The sequence below is a fragment of the Cotesia typhae genome, unplaced genomic scaffold (assembly GCF_013202065.1).
Source record: "Cotesia typhae breed Kobodo isofemale line unplaced genomic scaffold, CoteBio_Ctyphae scaffold_121, whole genome shotgun sequence".
Lineage (NCBI taxonomy): Eukaryota > Metazoa > Arthropoda > Insecta > Hymenoptera > Braconidae > Cotesia > Cotesia typhae.
Window position 1 is genome coordinate 4,537,738 of NW_027423773.1, and position 26,199 is coordinate 4,563,936.

General features: G+C 29.8%; 3 protein-coding genes across 3 annotated transcripts in view; 2 read left to right on the forward strand and 1 right to left on the reverse strand.

Moving 5' to 3' along the window:
• Nucleotides 1–1,075: 1,075 nt before the first annotated feature.
• LOC141533543 (uncharacterized) overlaps nt 1,076–26,199 on the forward strand; it is a 233,272-nt gene continuing 208,148 nt past the window's right edge. The window contains exon 1 of the mRNA XM_074252468.1: nt 1,076–1,467. The gene's annotated coding sequence lies outside the window, so the exon portion shown is untranslated. The remainder of the gene's footprint in view (nt 1,468–26,199) is intronic.
• Nucleotides 7,341–9,828, reverse strand: LOC141533809 (uncharacterized). The gene is made up of 5 exons (XM_074252879.1): nt 9,687–9,828; nt 8,561–9,230; nt 8,051–8,482; nt 7,789–7,963; nt 7,341–7,699 (listed from the first exon to the last, which is right to left on the reverse strand). Exons 2-3 carry the CDS (start codon nt 9,177–9,179, stop codon nt 8,340–8,342), a joined length of 762 nt encoding a protein of 253 aa, XP_074108980.1. The 5' UTR covers nt 9,180–9,230; nt 9,687–9,828; the 3' UTR covers nt 7,341–7,699; nt 7,789–7,963; nt 8,051–8,339.
• On the forward strand, nt 10,660–12,903 carry LOC141533808 (uncharacterized). The gene is made up of 2 exons (XM_074252878.1): nt 10,660–12,478; nt 12,843–12,903. Exons 1-2 carry the CDS (start codon nt 10,677–10,679, stop codon nt 12,844–12,846), a joined length of 1,806 nt encoding a protein of 601 aa, XP_074108979.1. The 5' UTR covers nt 10,660–10,676; the 3' UTR covers nt 12,847–12,903.

Consider the following 26,199-nt stretch of genomic DNA (forward strand, 5'->3'; position numbering starts at 1 on the left):
ACTACAGTTAAAAAAAAATATTTCGCAGCTTGGATCTACACTCGCCAGGGTGCACTGGTTCTTTCTACATATATTGTAGCTTCAAGTAAACTCCAATCTTGAAGGAACTCACACACATATGTTCTAATGAACTACGGTGATTCGCTTACAATTACCTTCTTATTTAATTGCTTTGATTTACTTTAAACTTTTAGCGAGAAAGTATTAATAAATTCAAATTGAATGTGCCTAAAGGTACGGCAAATGAACGATACGGCTCCGGATGTGTACGGAGCAATATAAATTCCCGGGAAATTCAAATTTTACTCGAAAAACTTCGCATGTATACGGAGCCGTATAATAATAATAATAGTAACGATAATACTGAAAATAATAATAATGGTAATACTAAATTAATGACAAAAATAATAGGAATAAAAATATTTATCTCTATTCTTATCATGATTGTTATTAAATCATTAATCATTGAATTATTAAATTCAAATTTACAATTTTCTTAATTATAAAAAATTTCAAAGTTACTTAATTTTCTTTTAAAATTTATCTGAAATGGAAAGCTTCTAATTGATAATTTAGTTCATCAATATAAACTATTCTTCATTTCATACTTATATTTTTTCGTGAAATAAGTTTATATTTTATTTTGAATGATAAGTATTCTTCTTATCACAGAAATAAAAAATGAAAAATAAAAAATTATCTTTTTATTACAAAAATATAAAAATTAAAAAGATAAATTCATCTTTTCATTTTTCAATAGCAAAAGTGCTAGGGAGAAATTTTTTTATGAAAAAATGATTTATTTTTATAAATCAGAATTATTTCGATTCAGACAACGTTGAATATAACTGTTTAAATTAAATTTTTTATTCAAAAATCTCTGCATAGAAACACTTCTTAACTAAAAATCTAATTTCCAATGTTTCATATTTTTAGACTACACTTAAAAATCAGTGTGATATTTTTAGTCGCTTTCAGATGTCACTACCTACGTTGTCATCCACAGATTCGGTAGAATCTGGCGCCAAGTTCCGTTCAAAAATTCCGTTGTAAACGGAGCGCCAGACTACCGACTGTGTTTACTGTAAGCAGAATGGTATTTCGAGGTTGCAAAATTTTATTTAATTATATGGTACTCCTTTTTCCAAAATGATATATCATAAAAGTAAATCATACTCTATTTTACTGATATTAATTAATTATAATCAATTATAACATTTAATTCACTTAAAATTATTAAATTTTATCAGCACAAACTATAGTAAGCCCAGAAATTTCGATCCTGACTTTTTTTTCATGGAGAAAAGTCACCGCCACAGACTAGATAAAATAAAAATGTGTAGTAATCTTACTATAGATACGCAACTACACTGAAAAAAGTTAATTCACAGCTTGCATCTACAACCACCAGAGTGCACTGGAATTATTTCTACATAAACTGTAGATTCAACGGGATAGCTCACTGAAGTTAGAACCCCAAATTTTTTTCTTTTAAATTTGATTTTTTTTTCTATCACGTTTTCAGCTTTTGGTTTGTTCTTTATTATTCACGATCAATATTTGATCGTTCTCCATTTATTTATTTTAAAAAGAATTTATTAATAATGTACCTTTAAGTTAGCCCCCCTGTCGCATTTTTTAATATTTTGGTAGCAATTTAGGTCATCAAGCCTGTATTTTTGATTGTTCATGTATATTTAACATTTGTTCCTACTTCATATTTTTTATTTATTGTTTAATTAACATTTTTAATTAGCTGTATGTATGCATTCTAAATATTTGCACTGCGCATGCGTCAACTTTACGTATATAGACTTTTAGCGCTGTCTTTTGAAAATTATAGTGACAAGCACATCTCATGTGTAAAAAATTAAAAAATTTACGGGTGTAATTTTTTAGGAATTACTATTTAATTAATTCAAATAATTAAAAAAAAAAAATTGTTAGACGTCAGCCAATATCAATGTCATTAAGTAAATAAATAAATAACTAATAAATATTCATTTCATTCTAAATTTTTTAAAAATATCGAGAGAATTGTTAATCAATGCATGTACATTTTTTTATTTTCATCAATTCTATTTTCATGAATACTACGAACTATTAAAAAAAAAAAAAAAAAAAAAAAAACGAAATCCATAACAATTAACAAAAATTTCAATACTTTATTAAAATAAAACTTATTATAAAATTATTAAAAACTACACGTTGCCCTTTTGTCCTGTGACCTCTATAATTGAAATTACAAGAAAAATACACTTACTCTAATCACTGTGCTGGTCAATATAATTTTCAAAAGTCCGCGCTGAAAGTTTAAACGTAAAGTTGACGCATGCGCAGTGCAAATATTTAGAATACAAATATTCAGCTTATTAAAAATGTTAATTAAACAAGAAATAAACAATTTGAAGTTGGAACAAAGGTTTTTTGTACATGAACAATCATAATCAGAGGTTATTCCCATTGGATAGTGTACACATTCTACGACTTTGTAGTCGTTGCCGATAGGTTGCAGTGTTATCCAATCAAGTGGATTTCAAATAATTGTAATTTTTAGGCCATAGGTATTACAATTATGCGTATGATGCATTCTCCCCTTTATTAACAATAATGTCATTGTAACAATAACAATGATAATCATAAAAATGAAATTTATTATATCGGTAATGATAAATTGATGTTAAAAGTATCATTATCATTGTTTATCATTACCAAAATAATTATTGTTATTGTTAAATTAATGTGTAGTAGAGCATTAAATCTAGATTAACAACTTTTTTAATTCAAAAAAATGTTAAACTTTAACTATATATACATAAAAAATTTAAAATCCCCATTGATAAGCTAGTTAATTGATTGAAACCGAAGAGTTTACACGGGTCAGTCACGTTAAGTTTTTTAATGCTACTAGCTACTATGAGAGAAACAGAATTTTAATTTTTTTGTTAGGATTTGATTTTCAAAATTAACGAACAAATAACCTTTTATATGATAATAGCTTTACCTGCATTAATTAATTTATTTACATATTTCTAATTTTGCGCGGGAAAAGTTCAATTTTAAAATTAAGAATGTATTAAGAGGCGAGCAAAAAATTACACTTAACAAAAAGATATGAAATCCGAACAAAAACAGTTTCACTGTTAAAAATTGCGCCAAGTCCACGTTCATAAAACTCTCAATAACATCTGCACTTTGCAAAAAAATAAGACTCGTTACAATAATTTTCATTCTATACAAAAAAAAGTTAAATACAAAAAAATACCAAGAAACCGTCATAATGTTGAAAAAATTGAAAAAAATTTGTTGAAAATTTAAAAATTAAGAAAAAATTTTTTTATCGTACTTGGCGCGCGTCATTGAGTACCCCAAATTTTTTCGGACGAATTTCAACCGAGAAAAAACGATTTCGCTTGAATTTATGTAATGTAAATATGTATAATATATATATATATATATATATATATATATATATATATATATATATATATATATATATATATATATATATTATATCTTATCAGCTCTAATTATATAATATATGATTTCATACATTGTTATGTTTATAGATTCACATCACTGAAGTATACTCAACGAATTAAAAACACTGCTTACTAGATTAATATCAGTTTCAGTGAAAAAATCCGTTTCGAAAATTTTTTTCAGATTTTTAGTGAAAATAACTGTCAATATGATAGTCTGGTGAAGATATCTAAAATAACACAAAATTTTTTAATTCAATTTTTTTCAGTTTCGTCATTAAGCTTTCATGAAGAAACTTGATCATGCTTCGTTTAATTGTAATTAACACATTTTGATTGGCAATCACACCGCATTTTCTCAATTTAGTCGGCCATACGTTTTATTTTTTAGTCAACTCAATTTTCGCAGTGATTCCACTACAGAGTCAACGTATGCAGGCGTATTCACTTGTAAGCAAATTGCATAACCGAACAGGAGAGGGCGTTTTATTAAAATCATAAACGATGTGCGGAGAATTTAAAAATTTCAAATACGTATGCCATGTTGATTTTACCTAACTTTTGTTAAACGTATCATAAAATAATATTTCATTCATTACATTTATGCATTTTATAGGTTGACTTACTTATAAATGTTGAAACATTAAAAGGATGTTCATGTATCCTGAAAAAATTTGGGGTACTCAATGACGCGCACCAAGTACGATAAAAAATTTTTTTCTTAATTTTTAAATTTTCAACAAATTTTTTTCAATTTTTTCAACATTATGACGGTTTCTTGGTATTTTTTTGTATTTAACTTTTTTTTGTATAGAATGAAAATTATTGTAACGAGTCTTATTTTTTTTGCAAAGTGCAGATGTTATTGAGATGAGTTTTATGAACGTGGACTTGGCGCAATTTTTAACAGTGAAACTGTTTTTGTTCGGATTCAGATATAATACTGAACATACTACTTATATCCCATTAGGTACGTCCTACACTTTTCATTCAAATTCACGAGTGACTACTTCTACATTCTTTATTCAAAATATGAATTTTAGTAATTGGGTACTCAAGTTTAAAGTGCTTAAGAGTACAATAATAAGTATATTTCTATTTATCGTCATAAAATAGTGTGGGTATTCTTTTTCAACCGTGACTGCGTTGGAAAATTATATTATAGTAAAGATATTCTTTGAAAATAATGATCACCACAAGATCTAAAGTTTTGGATCGGAAATTTCGAGGAGTCTGGCGCCCAGATGGGTCAGTATGTAAAAATTGAAAGAAATTTGAAATTTATATTCGGAGAAGTTAATCAATTTTATATTTTTTTTTTCATGTACAATAATAAAAAATATTCACATAAACCGCATCAATAAATTACTAAGTAATTTATTCAAATCGTGGAAACTACAAAAATTATTCAAAATCATTTCCCGGCGTGAAATTTTTCTTAAGTCAACGGTTTTCTTTTGCTGAAACTCTGCATCCTTTTTTGCTTAGGAACTATTTTTATGATTTTTGGAAATGTAAGTCGCAAAAACTATGAAAGTTCTGCAATAACTTTCCTCAGTGTCATATTTTCCACTTCCTTTTTATGTTTTGATAAAATTCTAAATAAATTTCCAGCTGCAAAAGCGAAAAAATGTTTTCTTGAATTTCGTTCACTAAAAAATTTTTAGAACTTTAGGTACTCATTTTTTTTTTTTTTGTATACACGGAAAAAAAAATATCGCTCTTAGAGCAATACTGTATTACCTATATTAGTTATCCCCACTTAGCGATCTGTTTGATTTCTACTAGAGCCATCTACTATATCGCTCTGACAACAATACATTAGATGGCTGAAATAGCAATACGGGATCGCTGGGAAAGTCATACGGCATTGCTGAAAGGACTAAACGCTTTTCTGTAGTCTCGGATTTCGCACGCAGTCTTGTGTGAAGATTAGAGTGTGTCATTTTAAGGCGACTTTTTTTTTCAACGAAAAAACAGGCTGAAAACTTGCAGGAAGGTGAGAAAAGAAACCTGTTCAAAGCGGAGCTCTTAATATTAATATTTAGAGGTGCCTGTATCTAATTTTTCATTTCTCATTTAAATAACATGGAAAAAAAGTTTTTTTTTTTTTATTTTTCTAGCTTGGCATTCGCACCTCATAAATAAGTTTATATCATATTCATGTAGAGGATTCAATGCTCTACGAAAAAAGGTCTCTTACACTTTTAACATAGAGATAGCCACTCTAAGACATTCAAACGTAAACTTCGAAATGTATCAAATTTTGACTTTTTAGTCATTAAACTGATACAAATGCATGTATTACTATCTTCAAAATTATTTTTATATGTAAAACTGATTCTGATGCACTAATATTTTCATAAAGCTAAAAGAAAAAATACTCACGTATTAAATTTTTTCTTCTTTATTTCATCTACAATAAGAAAATTATAATCCGATTTAAATAAATTTAATTTTTGAAAGTTTTGAGAAAATAATCAGAATTGTCACGGCTGTAGTGCATTGGTGGTGCGGCCCTTAAAAAGCCGTGCAGCGGTGGTGCGGCGGAATTCTGTTTTTACTCGGGTAATAATATACAACTTCTGTCACACACGGAAAAAACGAGATATAACTAGTTTTCATGTTGGACGGATCCTAGTTCCATCTACAGTAAAAAAAATTTACAAATGGCTACTACTTCTATGTAGATTGTAGTAGGTCCAATTTTCGTAGATTTCAGTTCAATCCAACATGGGACTCAGAGCCATCTGAGATTTATTTGCCTCAGATGGTTGTCAATACCGCGCGCATGCTCGTCAGTCCCATCGTACATAGAAGTGACTTCCATTTGGAATTTAAGTACAATCTATCTGCAGATAGTACCTATTTCTACATTATGATTTAAGTTGTTTCCATCCAACGTTGGGGTCGCTACTATAAAATATCCAAAGTGTTATCATGCCTATATACTAGAAATCCGTAACTAACTACAACTTCTTTCACAATAGACCAATGACATACAAACGAATGCAAAAGTAAAATTTTATTAAATCTGTCTAAGAAAGTAGGTAATTTTTGGCCTAGACTGATGGTGAGGTATGCAAATTAAAGTTTATTTAATAAGCTTTCAGATGCAATTTACAGAAATTCGATAAAATATCGCGTTCAATTGTTATTACACGGAAATACGGTAAAAGTGAAAATTTTTGCGATTTTTGTAAATTTTTGAATTACGTTTTATTGAGATCCGTATAGAATTGCGCGCGAAATCCAAGACTACAGCGAAGCGTTTAGCCCTCTTAGCAATTCCTTATGGCTTTCCCAGCAATCCCGTATAGCTATTTTAGCCATCTAATGCATTGTTGTCAGAGCGATCTAGTAGATGGCTCTAGTAATAATCAAACATATGGCTTAGTAGGGATAGCTACTATAGCAATACAGTATTGCTCTGAGTGCAATATTTTTATTCCGTGTAAAGGGCGCCGTTGGAAAATTTAATATAGCTCTCCTAGCCATCTGAAGTATTGCTACCGGAGTCACACAGTATTGCTACCCCTGATTCAGAAAGATGATTTGAAATGATTACCTCCATGTTAATTGTATACCTATATATATTGTATATCTATCCCAGGTAGAAAATGATCAATGGAATTAGCTTATGTTAAGCTAATTTTATCAGTTTTAGCCTAAAACTAACTAACAAACTATGGTTAGTACAAGGTTAGTTGGTAACGCTTTGGATCGCTAACATAAAGCTTGCAATTTTAGCTTGCATAAATCGTGACAATTTAGCTTACTATAAGATTGAAAATATAACTTATTCTTAGCTAGAATAAATTTGGTAATTTAAGTTTAAAAACACGTTTGTAGAGAAAAATTTATTATTATTAATTTTTTTTCTGAACACCATATCAAATATTTAGCATTACATGTATAGTGTTATATATATTTTAAAAATAGAAAACAGTGAACGTTATATTATTTTTAAGTTTATGCTCATATTTTAATTTGTTTATTAGCTTGAAGTTTTAAGCTTTTCGCTTTTTTAGAATCCACAATCTTAGTATTTTTATTATTGCCCGTTGTATCAGGTCCATTATCAGAATCATCCTGTCGCTCATCATCCTTTTTGGATTTTGTCCGATTTCCTTCCCAATATTGAGATTGGGTAAAAGCAGTTCCAACAGCTGAGACGACTTTTGATTCCGATTTTCCAAGGCTGGCACTTAAAGTGTCTAAAAGTAAAATAAATATTTTTTATTACTACTTAATAATAGACATGAGATATTTATCAGATTATTGTAGCAAGTTTATTCGTACCCACCAACAATACACTTATAAATATTAGGAACATTTAATGAAAAAACAATTTTATCTGCCATTTTTCTGGTGGCAGTAAAGTTTAATGCCAGATCACGACTGATTAATTTTTTCATCACAACATTGACATTTTTTTGCAGTGTGTCATCCGCATCAATCAATAGAGTCATTGGAGATCACTGAAAAAACAAGAACATATATTTATCACGAAAAAACAAAATTCTATTGATGATACATAAATATTTGAAATAAGTAATAAACATTACGAAATTTGTTTTTAAATCAGGTTTAGTTGTAAATTTTTCCTCCACACTATATAGTGTTTCCAGGTCCGAAAGTGGAAAATCAACTTCAAATGTTTTAGACTAAGTACTTTTGATAGCTACAGCTCCTTCACATTTCTGTTCCAGCAATCTTTCCATCTTTGACAATATTTTCGACTGGTTTTTTTGCTCCATCTTGAGAGATGTAAGCTCTTTCATTATATCCAAAAACTCTAAATTAAAAGAAATTAAAATTATTAAGAATAATAGAAACAAAACAGCACATATTTGATTATATTATCATAGAATGAAAATAAAATTTATGGTCTTGACTAAGGAAAACTCCTCGATCAGCATCACTTTTTTCTTTTACTATATTATTATGGAATGTATTAATTATGGAATGTACAGAAGTTTTCTCTGGATCAGCAGCATCTATAAAAAAATAAACATTAAGTATTTGCAAGGAATCTATGAAATATATTCATGATGTGAGAAAAGTTATCATCAAACCTGGAAACACAAGTACTCCATTTGCATCGACAAATGCATCCATAGCAAAATCCAATGGTAACTGTTCACAAGTTAAATTCGATGCATCACTTAAAAACAGTGATCTAGGAACAGGAAGTGTTTGACCGACTGTCGAACGACTTTCATAATTATCAGCATAAATATTTTTCTGGTTAAAATCCAACTGATCAAGCGAAGTACCTTTGACTTTACCCCCAGATTTTAATAAAACATTTTTTTCTTTACTTTTTAGTGCTGAAGATTCATAATTTTTCTTTCCATATGTGTCCTTTTTTTTTCTAGTCGATGATTTATTCACTTCTTTCCCTACGTTGTTGAGAGAGTTTTTGCTTAATATATTTTGACTTTGTACTTTGTTCTGAACAAGTTGATGATGAATCAGATGATTTAGATTCCGTAGAACTAATGGCTTTTTTCTTTGATTTTTGTGTACAGTCTTAGTCTTTTTTTGTTTATTAGATTCATCACTTTCTGATGAACCAAAAATAGTAGCTTTTGTTTGTGCAAAACTTTTATTGAGCTGTTCAATTCTTAAAGCTCGCTCAAGATTATTAGTTTTTTTGAAGTGAATCAGCTTCTGTATCGGTCGAGAACGCATTTTCTTTTGTTTTCAATTTCTCTAATTTTGATAATGCGTCTTTGTGATCAACTGAAAAAAGTATATTTTTATAAAAACAAATGTATAAGTAAGTAGATATAATTGTCAAAAATCTTATTCATGGTTGATGATTTTTAATTATCTAATTATTAGAAAAATTTAAAATAAAAGTACATAAATAATGAGTGAAAATTGATTATTATTAGTTATTAGTTTTGAATTAACAGTCAATGAAAATGATACCAAAATGAGCAAATATCTGACAATTTTAAAAATTAAAAAAAAAGTAATAGTTGTAAAAATACTTATAAAGTTCATTTGTAAAAAAATATCTGGACAAAAATTTTTCAAGCACATACTATTGTATATTTCAAAATCATTAATAAATAAACACATGTTACTATGATAAAAATAATTGAATGAAGATGATATTAGTATAAAATTCGAATATTTTATGTATAAATCAGTACAATAGAATTATTGAAGAAATTAATTAATTTTACTAACCTGCACAGCCTCGAATCTTCACATTAAATGTTTCCCATGACTCATCTGCTGCAGTTTTTTCTTTAATTAATTTATTAAAATTTATATATGGCTCTGGAGGAAATAGGCAGGTAAACTTTTTATTTTTATCATTGTAAGTCACCCACGATGATGGCACGGCGTCGATAAATTTTTGTGACTTTTTTCCCCGAGTAATAAATTCAATTAATAAATATTCATACGGGTCATCACTTTCTTTATTTTTCATAGATCCAGCCATATCGATTAATAAATTTATAATCGATTAATAAATAAAAATAATAATTAATGTTAACATCAATGTCAGTGAAATATATCTAACCTAAATCTTGATGTCGGTTATATTGGTTACAAATACTGTCTTAAATAGTAATACCGATAGTTAATATCAATATATCAGTGGGATCCGGAAAAAGTACGCAATATTTTTTTTTTATTTATACAAAATATTTCTGGAATGATAGAAAAGCAATTACGTAGAAGAAAGAGACGAAAGTACAACTTGCTGTAGAGTAATGACTGTACTGTACTGAGTTTTTGAGCCAGCAGATGGCGTTGTCGTTAAAATTGAGCGGGAGTATATAAAATAGAATAAAATTTAAAAACTTTATTATTTTATTATTCTACATCACACATTTATAGATAAAATTATATTATATTTTTATTTTATGTACATTTTTCAATATAAATATTCTTAGTTGAACTGTAATAACAAATCTGAATACAAAGATTTTTCAACGTGAGATATATTAAGGGGTTATACGCAGTTAGAATTTTCAAAAAATCGTTTTTTTTTTTTTTGCATTTTCGGAATGTACATATATTAGTCAGATATACTAAAGACTTGAAGGTCACGTGCAGTTATATTATAACTTAAAAAAAGTGTTTCGTCAGTCTAAATTGTACTGCTAAGTGGTAAAGTCGTGCGTTCAGTTTAAACTTACTAGTGAATTTTATTTAAACATTAAAAAAATGCCTCGTAAATGTTCGAGATCTCGCAGAAGTACCGAAAATGTCCAATTATCTAGAAGAAAAAAGAGAACACAGACTTTTAATCCAAAGACTACTGAAACGGATGAAAGTAGTTTTAGTGCGTCTGCGAAAAAATTTAAAATGCAGAAAGAGATTTTAGTTTCACGTGATCCTTCGATTGAATATAGAATTCTAAACTTCATTACAGTATTTGCTGCGATAAGTGAATATGTGCAATGTAAGTCTTGTAAGGGAAACATAAAATTTGAAACTGCTTCTACCCGTGGACTTGGTTTTAAAATCGTTGTACTGTGTGATAACTGTGAGAATCGTGTGATAAACTCCAGCACTTTTGTCAAGCATTCTTACGAAATAAACAGAAGATTTATATTTGTGATGAGAATTCTGGGACTAGGATTAAAAGGCGCAGCTAAATTTTGTGGCTTGATGGATATGCCTGCTTTTTTAACACAAAACACTTATGACTTGATTATTGAGAACATTCATTCTTGTGTGAAAATAGCAACTGAAAAACTGTTTGAAAAAGCCTGTACTGAGGAAAAAGAAGCGACTGCGGGAAACCAAGGTGACCAAAATGACCAAGGTGACCAAAGTGATGGAGAACTAACAGTTTCGGGTGACGGAACCTGGAAGAAGCGAGGTTATTCTTCTTTATATGGAGTGACATCATTGATTGGATATTACACTGGAAAAATCATTGATATAGTAGTGAAAAGTTCTTACTGTAAGCAGTGTGAGGTTTGGAAACCTAAAAAAGGTACTGAAGAGTATACTGAGTGGCACGATGAACATGAAAAAACTTGTGCTGCGAATCACAATGGCTCTTCAGGTAAAATGGAAGTCGATTCTGTTATTGAAATGTTCAAGCGTTCAATCGAAAAATTCCAAGTTCGTTATAAAAACTATATAGGTGATGGCGATTCAAAAACATATTCTGGGTTACTGAAAGCTGCTCCTTATAATGACTATGAAATTGTTGAAAAAGAATGTATTGGGCATGTTCAAAAGAGGATGGGCTCACGACTCCGCGACCTAGTAAAAAACAAGACTGAATCAATAGAAAAAGACGGAAAAACAATTAATAAAAAAGTACTTTCTGGGAAAGGTAAGCTCACAGCTAAGCTAATAGATAAGCTGACAGTTTATTACGGTTTGGCAATAAGAAGAAATTGTGATTCTGTGAACAGTATGTATAATGCAATTTGGGGAACTTATTATCACTATTGTTCGACCGATGAGAATCCTCAACACGAAATGTGCCCAGGTGGAGAAGGTTCATGGTGTACTTGGCAGCAAGCGCTAGCAACAGATACATTATCTTCTTACACCCATGATTATCCAGCTTTACCAGCTGATGTTGCCAAAGCTATATATCCAATTTATGAAAACCTTAGCAACGAAAATTTATTGGAAAGGTGTGTAGGTGGATTCACACAAAATAACAATGAAAGTTACAATCAGTTAATCTGGAAAATAAGTCCGAAAATTGTTCCATGTGGCTCTAAAGTTGTTGAAATAGCGGCTTACATTGCAGCTGCAACATATAATGAAGGTACAACATCATTGTTACACATGATGAGTGCATTAGGGCTTTCATTAGGCACCTCAGCTCATAATTATGCTGAGAAAGAGGACGCAGAGCGTGTGATGATCTCCAACGCGAGAGCGCTAGGGAGCACGCGCGAAGAAAGAATGGCTCGACGACAACACCAGCTGGACTTACTGGAAGCTAGGGATCCTGCACAAGGTCCCTCTTATGGCCCTGGAATCGATGATACCATGTAAGTTTATAAAAAAACAAATTTACCTCTGTGTAAACTACTTCTGAAACTTTAAACGCGTTTATCTCAAAACTGTCATTTCAGAGTCGGTGAGCAAGATTTCTCAGAGATGGCTCAACTAATCGGGCTGAAATTTTGACACAATCTTTTTAGATACATTCTTCAGGTATTGAACGAAGGAATAAGATGTACAAAATTTTTTACTATTTTTTTTGGACAATTAAAGCGAAAATTTTCATCGAAAACTAAAAATTTTTTTCAAATAGCCGCCATTTTGTTAAAAATGAAAATTTTGTTTATTCCTTCGTTCAATACCTGCATTTATCTATCCTTTAAAAGAATTCACCTTTTTTTTTTATTTCAGATAATCCAAACCGACAAAATCGTGCTCACCGCCGAGCGCCTTTTTTTGGAGGTCGTTCAGGACATCATCTGCAGAGGCGGTGCACATCAATATTTTGACACGAGTAATACAAATTTATATTCTTCAAAGTGTGCTCTTTCTGAATTACTATTACTTGTACTTAGAAAATAAAAGCTGTGTCCACAAAAAAATCGTAAAAAAACCTTATTTTTGAGCCTCGCAACTGCGTATAACCCCTTAATGCAATAAAGACAGCGCAAAGTGGTGCAATGAACTATTTTTTGAAAAATTTACAGCAATTTTCATTACTTTCGACTTAACTCTTTCAATAGAAATAGTAATTGATGGTGATGATGGCTTATTACACAACTCATACATATTCAAGTGTTTTGATTGAATAGGTTCTTTATAAATTGAATCCTTAACGTTCCATAGAAGACCTTTTACTTTTATCAAATCTCCATCACGAAAAATTGTTTTTATTTGAATAACTTGATCATTTTTCAATAATACAAAATTATTTGGTGAATCGTTCGAAAGAAAAAATTCTTTATAACGTAAGTTCAAAATTTCCTGTTCATTTTCTTTTAAAATAATTAAATCCACTTTTAGTAGAGGTGGTTTTTGAACCATAGATTTTTCGTGAGTTCTACGACACAATTGAGCTACTGAATGAGAAGGTGATCGGAGGGGCCTTCGAATTTTTCCAAGCAAATTTTCAAATGAAAATGCATTTAATTCACTCAAACTACAATTCATAGTTACCACATCATCAGCTAAATGTATCAAATGATGCATGTTAACTGTTGCCCAAGTGCTTCCATATATATCTTGAGCGTCCAAAAAAAACTTTTCCAACATTTGTCGTGCAATTTGAGAAAATCTTGTTGCAGTTTCACTTGACCATAGTAATCGAGATGCAGCATGTAACAAAATAAAATTATTATATATCGAATCACTTACAATTTTTTTTAGTACAATAGGTCCAATATATAATAAGAAAAGTTTATGTTCAGTTGCTTTCCATTTTGACACATCACCTAAGTCTCTTAGCTGCCTTTGAAACTCATAAGGTGTTTGACATTTTATCATCTGAATCCGACGAGTTATTTCTGATAAATACGTTTTACTCAATTTTGTTTTTGATCTTTTTTTGGTAGTCTTATTACTTGCACACCAATAATCCATCAATTTTGAATTTGCTCCAAGAAATCCTAGATGCATAAAATCAAGGACAAATATTGATATCATATTTGTCTTTGGTTCAATAAGTGTCAATGGAGATGCTTTATTATGGTGATCAGGATCATCGAAATCACGAAACATTTGATCTGTTCTCAAAATATCATTAGTTGATGTAAAAGTCATAGTCCTATCAACTCGGCTCCCAATACAGTTACATCGTTCACAAGCGTTAGAGCTTGTGTGTCCTTTGATACATTTAAGAAAAGCTCTAGCAGGTGTATCACAGATGAAACATTTGATAATAACAGAATACTTTGTATCTCCAAAAAAAATCCCATTTATCAGTAAATGGTTGATTTCAACAATAAAATTCTTTGTAAATTGTTCTACATACAACGGTTTAGAATGGCCACAATATAAAGCAACTACAAATGGCTCATAGTTAACCAAATTTGAGTGAATCTTACAGAGTATTGGCCATATTTCAGAAGAACTAGATTTTGACAGAGATAGGCCATCACAATTAAACTGTAATTCTATAATATGCTCATTATGAGCCCGGACATTCACGCATTTCAGTAAACCTGATTCAATACCGATGTATGCAAATGTTCCATAAGTACCATCAACATCTTTCATGTTGATGACATTATATTTTGCTCCTCCAGTATTTAAAAAAGTTTTTGAACAAGCAGGTAAGTTAGGAAGCAACCTAGCTCGAAGAATTTTTAAGAGAGAGTCAAGATGAACTTGGGCAATTCTATGATGTACTGCCCATTCTCGTAACTGCTGTATTTCAAGGTCCAATCTACTTATTTCCTCTTCATTATTTGATAGATGATCATCCGAGGATGGTTGTCTCTGACCAACTTGCTCATCAGAACTACTTTCATTAGAAGTAACTAATTCTGGATTATTATTATTATCATTCTGCTCATATATTTCTCCTTGACTAGTATCATTTGAATCAGTATGAGAGTCTGAATTTATACTTGCAGCATTATTATCAATCACGTTTACATCTGATGAACTTGAGGAATCATTTTGATACTCCACTGGATGATGACTATTCTCTTGTTGATGATACTGATTTTTAATTTTTTTATTGCTCGAAATTTTTGTACTCTTAGTCTTGTTAAAGCTAATTTCCTTTTATGATTGTCATTCATCGTTTTAACAGTTATTTATGAAGTAATTAATTTTACGCTTGTGATGTAATGACGTTCTAAAAATTACAATTTTTTTATTATGAGTATTAAGAATTTGTGATTCAATAAAATGAAAAAACTTACAAAATAAATTAAATTTAAACTTACTTACTTAGTAAATATTTTTCTTTATATGGTGCAAATAAAATTAAACTTAATTATCATTTATAAACAATAACACTAACTCCAAATTAACCTTAAACTTCAGTTCTCAATGTACGCTTGGAGCAACGTTAGCAGATAAAGTAGTTTTAAGCTTAAAAATGGATTCTAATGTACACTTGGAGTAACGTCAGCAGATGAGGTAGTTTTAAGCTTAGAATCCATGTTTAGAACGAATCTCATCTTACGCGTGGAAAAATAGCTAACAGCAAGGTATTTTTAAAGGTTAGTTACACTCCTAAGACTTGTCATAGAATTCATTCTAATAACAATCTAGAATGAAGCTTACAAAAGAAGACTTGGATTTTAAGCTAAAATAAAGTTATTTTGAAGTTTCAAACTTATCCGACTAAGACAATTTCTACCTGGGTATATAGTATTTAAATTCGATGGTTTTAAATCATTTCAAATCATTTTAAATCATTTCAAATTAGATTTCTTAATCAGGGGCTGTAGGAATACGAGTAATTATCTAGGAGATGACTCCAATAGCAATTTTTTTTTTCTGTATACACGGAAAAAAAATCACGTAAAAATTACAATAGTATCATCGTAATCCAGGACTAGACTCTCAATATCTTGATTTATACAATTTTATAAGTTAAAAATTACTATTTGCTTATGAATTTTTACGATGCGAACATCATAATTCTAACAAATATTGTAAGTAATACATAATATAAAAATTCTTACGATACTGCCGTCTATAGAATACAATTTGAATTATTGAAAATTACGATGTTATTTAGTAAATTTTTTTTTTTCGTGAGAGCAAGTGAATAAGGACACATACTACATGTTTCAATAAAAGCAAGACCCTCAGTTAGCGTAAGGGCATAAACTTTGGACTTGTGACGGAGAAGAGACCGGGTTTGATTTCTCGGTGATTCAGAATTATTTTTTCGGTGACCGAAACTTCTTTTTAATTTGAGTGATACAAAAAATATTATTATAGTAGCATCGTAATTTTTCTTGTAGAGTATAAGACTATGCGTAAGCTTGAACAGTACGATTCTTTGAAAAAAATTTACGATGTTACAACGTATAAATTATGATGTTTGAGTTTTGGTCCGGCATTACAATGTCCTATACTACAAATTACGATGTTTTCATCGTAATTTTCCGTGTACGTTTAGTAGACTGTTTTTTCGTAAAATGACGAAAGAATGGTTTTGAACTTTTGCAACATCTTGTTCTTTTTACATCTCTTCGTTTCGGATAAATTTTAATAGTTCCATTTCATTTCATTTTTAACTAAATGTATATATAGTTACAGAACTTTTTAATTTGCTTGTAAACAAAGTTTCCACAAAAAAATAAGGATCAAGTTGTTGTCGTACCCGAAAAAAGTGTAAATAAAATAGTCGTCCCATCGGCTTTCGTAATGACCCAAGTTATAAGCTCTTAAAAAAAGACGATTCTTTTCCCGGTTGCATCTGCTTGTGACGCTTGGAACCTTGATAAACCAGTCTACCATGCAGCTAATGCTTGGAACACGGTTGCGACCTGGGCTATGACCAAGGCTTTGACAAGACATAAGATATAGGATGCTATAGGATGTTCCGTAGTTAAGCGTCAGTGTAAGTGTAAATGTATACACCCAGCAATCGCTGAAAGAAAAAAAGAACAGTGTAATAAAAAAATAAATAAATAAAAACTACGGAAAGCTGTTTCCAGTCAACGGATCCCGGATTTTGACCGTATCTTTTATAATAAAAGGAAGGATCACGCAAAGTTGAATACTTTAAATGTTATAGTATTTTTTTATCCATTCTTTTTTAAAGGAGCCATTTTATTGATCAATATAATTGAATTTTTTTTTATCTCATTAATCAAAATCACTAATAGAAGGATTTGATTATATTTAATAAGTTTTATTAGTTTTTAATGATTGATTTTGAAACATTTAATGATTTGATAAATATTTATAAACAGCTCATAAATCATTTATTGAATACAATTTATCATCCGTTAATAAATATTTGTGAACTGTTGATAAATATTCAGTGATTATTAATCAACATTTTTTTAGGCCTTTGAATAAAAAGAGAGTTTAAAAATTGACTTTAAGACATATTATAATCCCATAACTTCAATAAATAATTCCATCAAATCAAAATCATCAATTATTTCTGAATTAAAAAATATCGAGTTCAAAAGTCTAGTTTGTATTCATCAAAACATTTTTTTGTAAATATTCAAACTGCAATAACTTTAGAAAAAATAAATCGATTTTGAAATGCTTGGCGGCATTTAGTATAGTTAAGAGATCTTAACTAACAAAAAATCCGATTTGATAAAAAATTTTAAAATTATAGTAAAAACCACGTTTTTTGTAGTTTTTCAAAATCAATTATCTCACGAACGAATCAATTGATTTAGACGAGCTTGGTGGCTTTTGACGCACTTTTTCAAGCATTTATAGTTAACTTACAACACCAAAAATGATCACTTTTTTCCAAATTTTTCGTCAACGATATCTCTTGAACAAATCGAGTGATGTTAATGCGGCTTGCGATCATTAATGTTGTTTTTTGAGGCTGAGAACTGCACAGTAAAAAATTTTGCGTCATTGTGTTGAAAAATTTTGTGTTAAATATTAAACACTTTTTTGTGTTAATTTAACACTTTTTCGTGTTAATTTAACACACTAAATATTAAATTTACCCATAAAAATGTTGAATATTTAACACAAAATTTTTTAACGCAATGACGCAAAATTTTTTACTGTGCGATTGGATTTTGGAATAGATTCATCCACTAATTTAAAAGTTATCCCAAAATACTATTTTCTTGGAAATTTTCTTGAGATTACTCAAAATCTACCGAGCCCATTTGATTCAAACTCATATGAAATCTGATGACAATAAAACTCTTTCGAATACCGCGAATCTCATTTTGATCAGTCAAGTCGTTCAAAAGTTATGAGAAGTTAACATCCATACACACATGGAAGGGACATCCTTGTAGGAATAGTCAGAATAGCTTTCTAGAATCTCAAAACGTGTAAATCTGATGAGAACTTGACTTTCGAAAATCGTAGTGAAACCAATAATCCGATTTTTTGAAAATCATTGACTTGCATGACGGGAAATTAAAAAAAATATCAAAAATAAAATTAATGAGAATTCATGGGTTATAGTTTATAGTTATATTATATATAAGTTACAGAATTTATTTTTATGATGAAAATAATTAGTGTATATTATATCTTTTTTATAAAAGATTATGGCATCAAATTTAATTGAATAATCTTTTCATTTTACCATTCATAAGACCTATTCACTCTAAACAAAACAATTCATTAACTCATAACGAATGTTTGCTAACTGTTAATAAAGATTTCTAAACTGTTAATAAATGTATTTAAAAAAAAAAAAAATTTATCGATAATTGAAAAATATTTGATTACATATCATAAAGTAAAAGGTTCTTTTCAAACAAATGAATTTAATATTTAATAATAAATTCTTTTGTTAATGTGCTGTGATTAATCACTGATTAAATTTGGCTTTATAATATATTAATCGATTATTTAGTAATAAATAATCAGAATTAACTGATGAAATAAAATATTTTAAAGTCTCAAACACACTACGGTAATCATGTTCGTGTTCAGATTCACTATAAGTCTCGTAACAACTGTTTAAGCTGGTGCAACTATTCATATATACCTTATTAAATTTATGGATAACGTAAAAGTCTATTATAAATCTTAAAAACTCGATTTTTGATAGTCATAATTTATTTGAAAAATGTGAATATTTTTTTAGATATTTCAAGTAAAATTGTTAAGTAAATAAAATAGACAGGAGATTTATAGTAATGAAAAGATCGGTTACCGCTTGCTCGGGTTTCTCTTAACCTCTTGCCTCGACGAAAAAATTTTAAACTGTTATTAAAGTATTATCTTATTTATTTATTGTATAAATAAGATAAATCTCCAAAGAATGCTAAAGGGTACCGACGGATCATTTATTTAAATAATTGATCTTTGATCTTCCCTCGACATTTATTGTCTTTTTTTATGTCCAGTAGCTTCTAAATTCTTATTTCTTTCTTTCAATTAAATTAACATTATAAATTTGTAAAGAGTGTGAAAATATTTTGTCGTGAAAGCTGCGGTTACGAAACGAAATCAGCAGATTTTGATGTTTGATTATTTTATTTTTCAAGAGTTCCTCTGACGTCTTTACCATGACATTGATGACAATTTTTATAGTTTTAGTAATATCAAAAAAAATTTATTACTATTCAAATTTTTATGATAATTAAATAACAAATTTTCGAGAAACTAAAAAGAAATTCTTCAAACTCTAACTCAAAAAAAATTTTTGTTCCCAAATTTGTTCAACAAAAATAGAATTTCACTTATTATTATTATTTATTTTATTTTTAACTTATGATTAAATTATTGTCTTCAAAATTACGAAATTAAAAAAAAAAAAAAGACAATTTTCATCGTAATAAATATAAAATAAAATTTCTTCTTCTATAATATAGTTATCGATAAAAATTTATGTAATGACGTAATGGTAAATGTGTGTCGTAATAATTTAGAGTAGAATTTATTTTAAATGGAGAAAACGACATATTTTCGAATACTGCTGATACTTCATCACGTGCGCGTGTTCTTAGATCTAGTAATATGCTGTCTTCATTGATTTATTTTATTTATATAGATTAATTTTAACTAATTTGGAATTTCGTTTGAAGTTAAGTCGGAGGCAAATGCAACTCGCAAATCTCTCTTAGATCGGTAATCGGTAGGGTGATGTCGAAGCTCTCGAGATTAATTAAGTGAAAGTTAATTAAAGTGCAAGTTAGAAAATTCCAATTGATTATTTTCTTTGAAAATTGTCACAAAATTTATTAAATTTAATTTAATAATCAACATACTAAAACATTAAATTAACGAATAAAAATATCGAGATTTCAATGACTTAATTAATAAAATTTATTATTTAAAATGATGTAACGCGATTATTAAGATTGGGTATGCCGTGTAACAAGCAAAAGTGAATTTATTATTTTTATATTTTTAGCTGAATATATATACAACTCTTCTATAACTTTTACTTACCTACTTCCTCGGTGCATTCCATAGGCAATTGACCGCGGAGAACGCGCTGGCGTAATCTTTTAGTCTTGAATCTTAAATTTTACTCGCGAATATTATTATTATACATTATACGACTGTCTACCAGTTAAGTGAACATGCTTTTTACTTTTTGCAATCTTATGACTAGTGTTGTCATTTTACTCATTTATATCTAAATTTTTAAATTAAAAATCTGAAATGTGGTTGACCGTGTCGGCCATCCCTGAACCTTGTCACTATTTTCAAGCTTAAAGCACTAAATAACTTATCAACAGGGCCTGGAAGTTGGGGCCAATAATTAAACTTAAAAATAGAGCAAATTTAAATTAATAATTACAAGCGAAATGACGATCGCGAGCAAGTTCAAGCGCTTAAATACTATACTATATTTTAAGCATAAAATGTCAAAATAAAAATGAGGTTGGCATCAAAACACGTGGGCTTGAACAATACAATCTGACATCAACGACAAAACTATAGAATAAAAATCACAAGTACAGGATAATGTGAAATATTTACAAATGTTTCATGAAATTTCAGATAATTTTTAGGAAAAGTCTCCGTGTACAGATTTAGGCTAGACGAAAGAGAAGCAAAGTTTTAGAAGCGGATTTTAATACTTGTGTGGTAAACAACAGTAGATAAAAAAAAAAATAGTTGACTTAATATAATTCCGGTCAAATACTTGAAATTTATAAAAAATATAATTTTTATATTTTTACACTTTTTTCTATTAGGTTTAACTTTTTGCTGGTAGATATAGAAAAACATATTCTCTACAAAATAATCTCGAAATATTTTTGGCTCAGACAAGCTCAAAAAATGTTACATAATAATTTCGGTTAAAAACTTGAAAATTACTAAAAAATTAGGTTTTACATTTTAATTTTTTCCTGCTGATCGATTTAAGCTCAAGTCTTCGGTGGTAATTATAGAGCAAAATGTTCTCTACAAAAAAAGTATTAGATGATTTTTTGTCTAGTCAAGCCCAAAAAAATTTACAAAATGATCTCAATCAAGAAAACTAAGACAAAAAAATAAGAGAAAACAAATAAAGAAACTAAGACAAAAAAATAAGACAAAGAAATAATACAAAAAAATAAGACAAACAATATGACAAAAAAAAAATAAGACAAAGAAATGACAAAAAAATAAGACAAGAAAAAATTAGACAGAAAAAATAAGACAAAAAAAATAAGACAGACTTTTGCTAAAAATTATCTGAAATTTCATGAAACATTTGTAAATATTTCGCATTATCCTGTACTTGTGATTTTTATTCTATAGTTTTGTCGTTGATGTCAGTTTGTATTGTTCAAGCCCACGTGTTTTGATGCCAACCTCATTTGCTCTATTTTTAAGTTTAATTGTTGGCCCCAACTTCCAGGCCCTGCTTATCAATTAGTTGATTTTTTTCCTCGAGCTCAAAGATTCAAAAATTGTTTTAGATCATTTTTGAACTACGATATCTCTTAAACGCGTTGTTTGATATTAGTCTTCTTGACGGCAATCGACGCAGTTTTTTAAGCATAAAAAGTTTATACGCAGTTTTAGGTCAATTGGATAATAAGTTCGAAAGTTATCTAAAAAAGAAACGTAAAAAAATTTTTTTTCAATTTTTTTATTCTAATCCTTTTATTATTATTATTATCATTATTTGTAAATTACTCGACCGATTGATGTTAAAATTTATTAGTACTTAAAGGTTGAAAAACTCAATTGGATACTGCAAACCGAGTTCAAATTGAATAATTAGTTCAAGAGCTTGAGCCATTATTTTTTTTTTATAATTTCGAAACTACTCGACTGATTCATTTTAAATTCTATTAGGTTTTCAAGGTTGGAAAACAAAATCAATCATCGCTAGCAAGGTTCAATTCGGGTAATTAAATCGAGAGTTATAATAAAAAATGGATGGATTAAGAAAGTTTTCAAATTATTGTTTTTGATTCAGTGATTTTTTCGAAGATTTCCAAAACGGCTCGATCAATTGACTTCGAAATTTAATCAAATTCAAGTCTTAATGGACACTTTCTAACAACGTATCGCGCGTCTCAATCGGTTAATTCGTTTTAAAGATATTGTACGCAAAAAAACGGCTGTTTTTCTAAAAATAGTCCCAATTACTTCTTGGAGCCTCGAATGTCGAGGTCTGATAAAAACTTTTTTCTAAAACTGGACATAAACCGATAAGTTTCCAAATTTTGATAGCGGAAAGTCAAAAATCGAACAAAAAGGCCAACAACAAAACCAAAAATTTTCCATTAAAACTTAATTAAATGAAGATTTAATTAACAACCCAAGTAATATTTTTCTTACTCCATTTATTTATGATACATTGGAATACAATTGGGCTCGAAGCATAAAAAAAACTAACCTTAGCCCATTCCTTAGGTACATTTACATATACATTACAATATATCATATTATATTTATTAATAATTATAACTTTACATACAAATGTCAATATTTAATGATAAAATAATCTGTCCATCGATAAATTCCATCTGTCGATCTCTTATTTCTTTAATCAGCTCCCTCTCCAACGGCTAACACAATTCAAATAAAATATACATATATTTATTAAAAACATTAAAAACGTTAAATGTACAAACGATTTATGTTTCAACATCATAATTATAATGATTATTATTATTATAATTATAATTATGCTTCTATTTATTATTAATCATTAATCATGTAATTTAAATTAATGATATCGGTATATATATTTAGCATATATCTGCATACGCAAATATGCGTGCGTCGTTGTCAATATGACTACTTCCCCTGCAATACCATTGTCAATATTATTATTATTATTATTATTATTATTATTATTATTATTATTATTATTATTACTATTATTTTGCTATTAAATGCTCAGGGGGGTTATCCCCGGAGTCCGATTCTCCGAGGGCCCAGCCTGAGCTCCATCCGTTACTGCTGGACCACTCTGCACAACAAGGCGGTTAGTGATCACAGCAGGCCAAAGTCATTTCCCTTAAGAGACGGAGAGAACCAAGTAAAACAGCCTTCTGCATCCTAACTGCCAAGAACTCAGCTTTTGATGAGCAAGCTGGAACTTTGGCAAGTGAGGATACAAAAGACTGTTTCATCCCTCCTAGGACGCCAACAATCAGGACGACAAGCTTGACACGGTAACCTGGGTAAAGTTTGCCAATTTCAAACAGGAGATCCTGATATATTTGTCTTTTGTGCTCTTCTTTGGCTGAGATGTTGTATTCAGCCGGGGCCGAGAACTCAATGACATAAATGTCACGAGTGGCCTTGTCGAAGAGCACAATATCAGGTTTGTTGTGATCTATCCGCCGGGTTGTTGCAAATGGCATGTTCCAATATATTTTGCAACTGTCATTCTCAACAACCTGGGGAATATCTCCTGGCAAATAAGGCAGCACTGGTGTCACGTCAATACCGTAGCAATGACGAAGATAGTAGTACAGAACTCTCAGGGCAGCATTGTGACGCTGGATATATGCACCTCTCGCCAGCACTGGACATGCCGACAAAAGGTGCATAAGCGTCTCCGGATGTTGTCTACACCTCCTACAGGACGTGTCCGGAAGCTGCACCTGGAGCACCTTGCTACGGTACTCAAGAGTGTTAATGACACCATCTTGGCAGGTAATTATGAACCCTTCAGTCTCGGACATCAGGCCCGCTGACTTTAAGAAGGAAAACGTCAGCTGGATGGACAAGCCATGATCACGCACGTGTTTAAAGAACACGCTGTGCATGGACTTGTCCATCAGTTCGCCAAGGAGTAGTTTTTCCTCGGCGTTCCTGATGACGCTCTTAAATTCCTCCTTTTGGAGTTCCATAAGAGCGTTTATTTCTCCAAGACCAAGGGTTCTTGCCGCATATATTGCTGCCTTATACAAGAATGACCCCTTATGCGCATTTTCATGTTTATGTACAATTTGCATAAGAAAGTCATCCTCGTCTGCAGTGAAATTGACAACATCGTGTGTTAAACCCAGGACCAAACGGTCGTGAAGCCGCTCCAAACTCTGCAAACCTCTCCCACCGATGGACCGGGAGAGGTATAATCTGGCGACTGATGAATTGGGGTGCATGCTCCGATTCATATTAATGATCTTACGGGTTTTGATGTCGAGATCTCGTAAATCCTTCCGGGCCCATTTCAGGACACCGAAAGAGTATAGTAAGACTGGGACAGCGAGCATGTTAGTAGCTGAGACTTTGTTTTTGCCGGAAAGTTCGGAGGACCAAATTTTCTGGAGTCTCCTAACATACTCGCTCTGGAGAGTTGTTCGGACTTCAGAGACCGCATGCATGCGGTGCTCTTCCATTCCTAGATATCTATACAACTCCCCGGCGTCTAATTGTCTTAAGACACTCCCATCTACTAACTCGACATCATCACCAGTATCAGAGCACTTACCCCTCGCCAGATGTACGACCGCACACTTGTCCAACTCAAAAGGCATTCCGACATCTCGTGTGTACTCTGCTATGATGTTGAGGGCTGCTTATTATTATTATTATTATTATTATTATTATTATTATTATTATTATTATTATTATTATTATTATTACGTATATATGTATTATATTCATAATAATTTTTTAAAATAATCGTGAGTCTTTTAGTGCAATTAAAATTTCTAAAAATATTCATTAATTACCAATATCAGTTCAAAGTTACTAGTTGAAACTACTACATGCTTAAGTATACTCCGAGAGCCTCACGTGTTTCTTAATTTATTGATTTATTAATTAATAATAACTATTCATTTGATTAATTCATTAAATTTATTATAAAATCTTCAGCAGATCACATTGTCAACGGACGGGAGCCCGAGATTAAAAATATAACACCCTCGGTCCGAAGCGCTCGAGGTGTGCGCAATAGAAAACGCGAGGTTCTCCGATTTTCTCTTATATTCGCTCCCATTTTTAGATTATTTTTGGACATGCAAGAGAAATTCACAACTACGCTTACTATTTTCACTAAACTATAATATTTTAGTTTATTAGTCTTTCGATTAAAGTAGTTTTAAATATTTAAGAAACGCACAGACGTGTTGATGTTAAATTATAATCCATGAAACAATATACTTTAGTCCTTAAGTGAAGTTTAAATTCGGTAATCATTAATATAGGTTAATTTTTCGGCTCTTCATATTACATGCATCGAATTTTTTCGATATTCTTACAAACTACACAACGTTCATGAGTTATTCCTGAGATATATATATATATATATATATATATATATATATATATATATATATATATATATATATATATATATCTATATTTATATATGTCGTTTGAAAACATTTTACTTTATTAACGTTCTAAGAATTTAATTCTCAAAAATTTACTCTCATGAAAAAAAAATTTTAATTTAAAATTTATTAATAATATGTGAAATATGAAGAAGAAATGTACTTTCAATCGGTAACATTTCGTCAATTTTTGTACATAATTTAAATATGTTAAAAATACGTAAGAAATACATAAGAGTGGTGCAAAAAAAAAGAAACAGCTTTATTTTTTTAATTTTCCATGAAAAATTGTAAGTTTTAAAAATTTATTCCAATGATCAGTAGGAATGAATTTTTTAAGGATCTGTCAAGATTTTTATAATTTTATTTCAAAAATTGAATTTTTTTGCTATTAATATTTTTTATCGTTAGTTTATTATTTT

Coding starts and splice junctions, on each gene's coding strand:
- LOC141533809 (XM_074252879.1), bottom strand. CDS start 9,179: ATGCGTTCTCGACCGATACAGAAGCTGATTCACTTCAAAAAAACTAAT. Junction 8,483..8,560: donor TGGAGTACTTGTGTTTCCAG/GTTTGATGATAA, acceptor ATTTTTTTATAG/ATGCTGCTGATCCAGAGAAA.
- LOC141533808 (XM_074252878.1), top strand. CDS start 10,677: ATGCCTCGTAAATGTTCGAGATCTCGCAGAAGTACCGAAAATGTCCAA.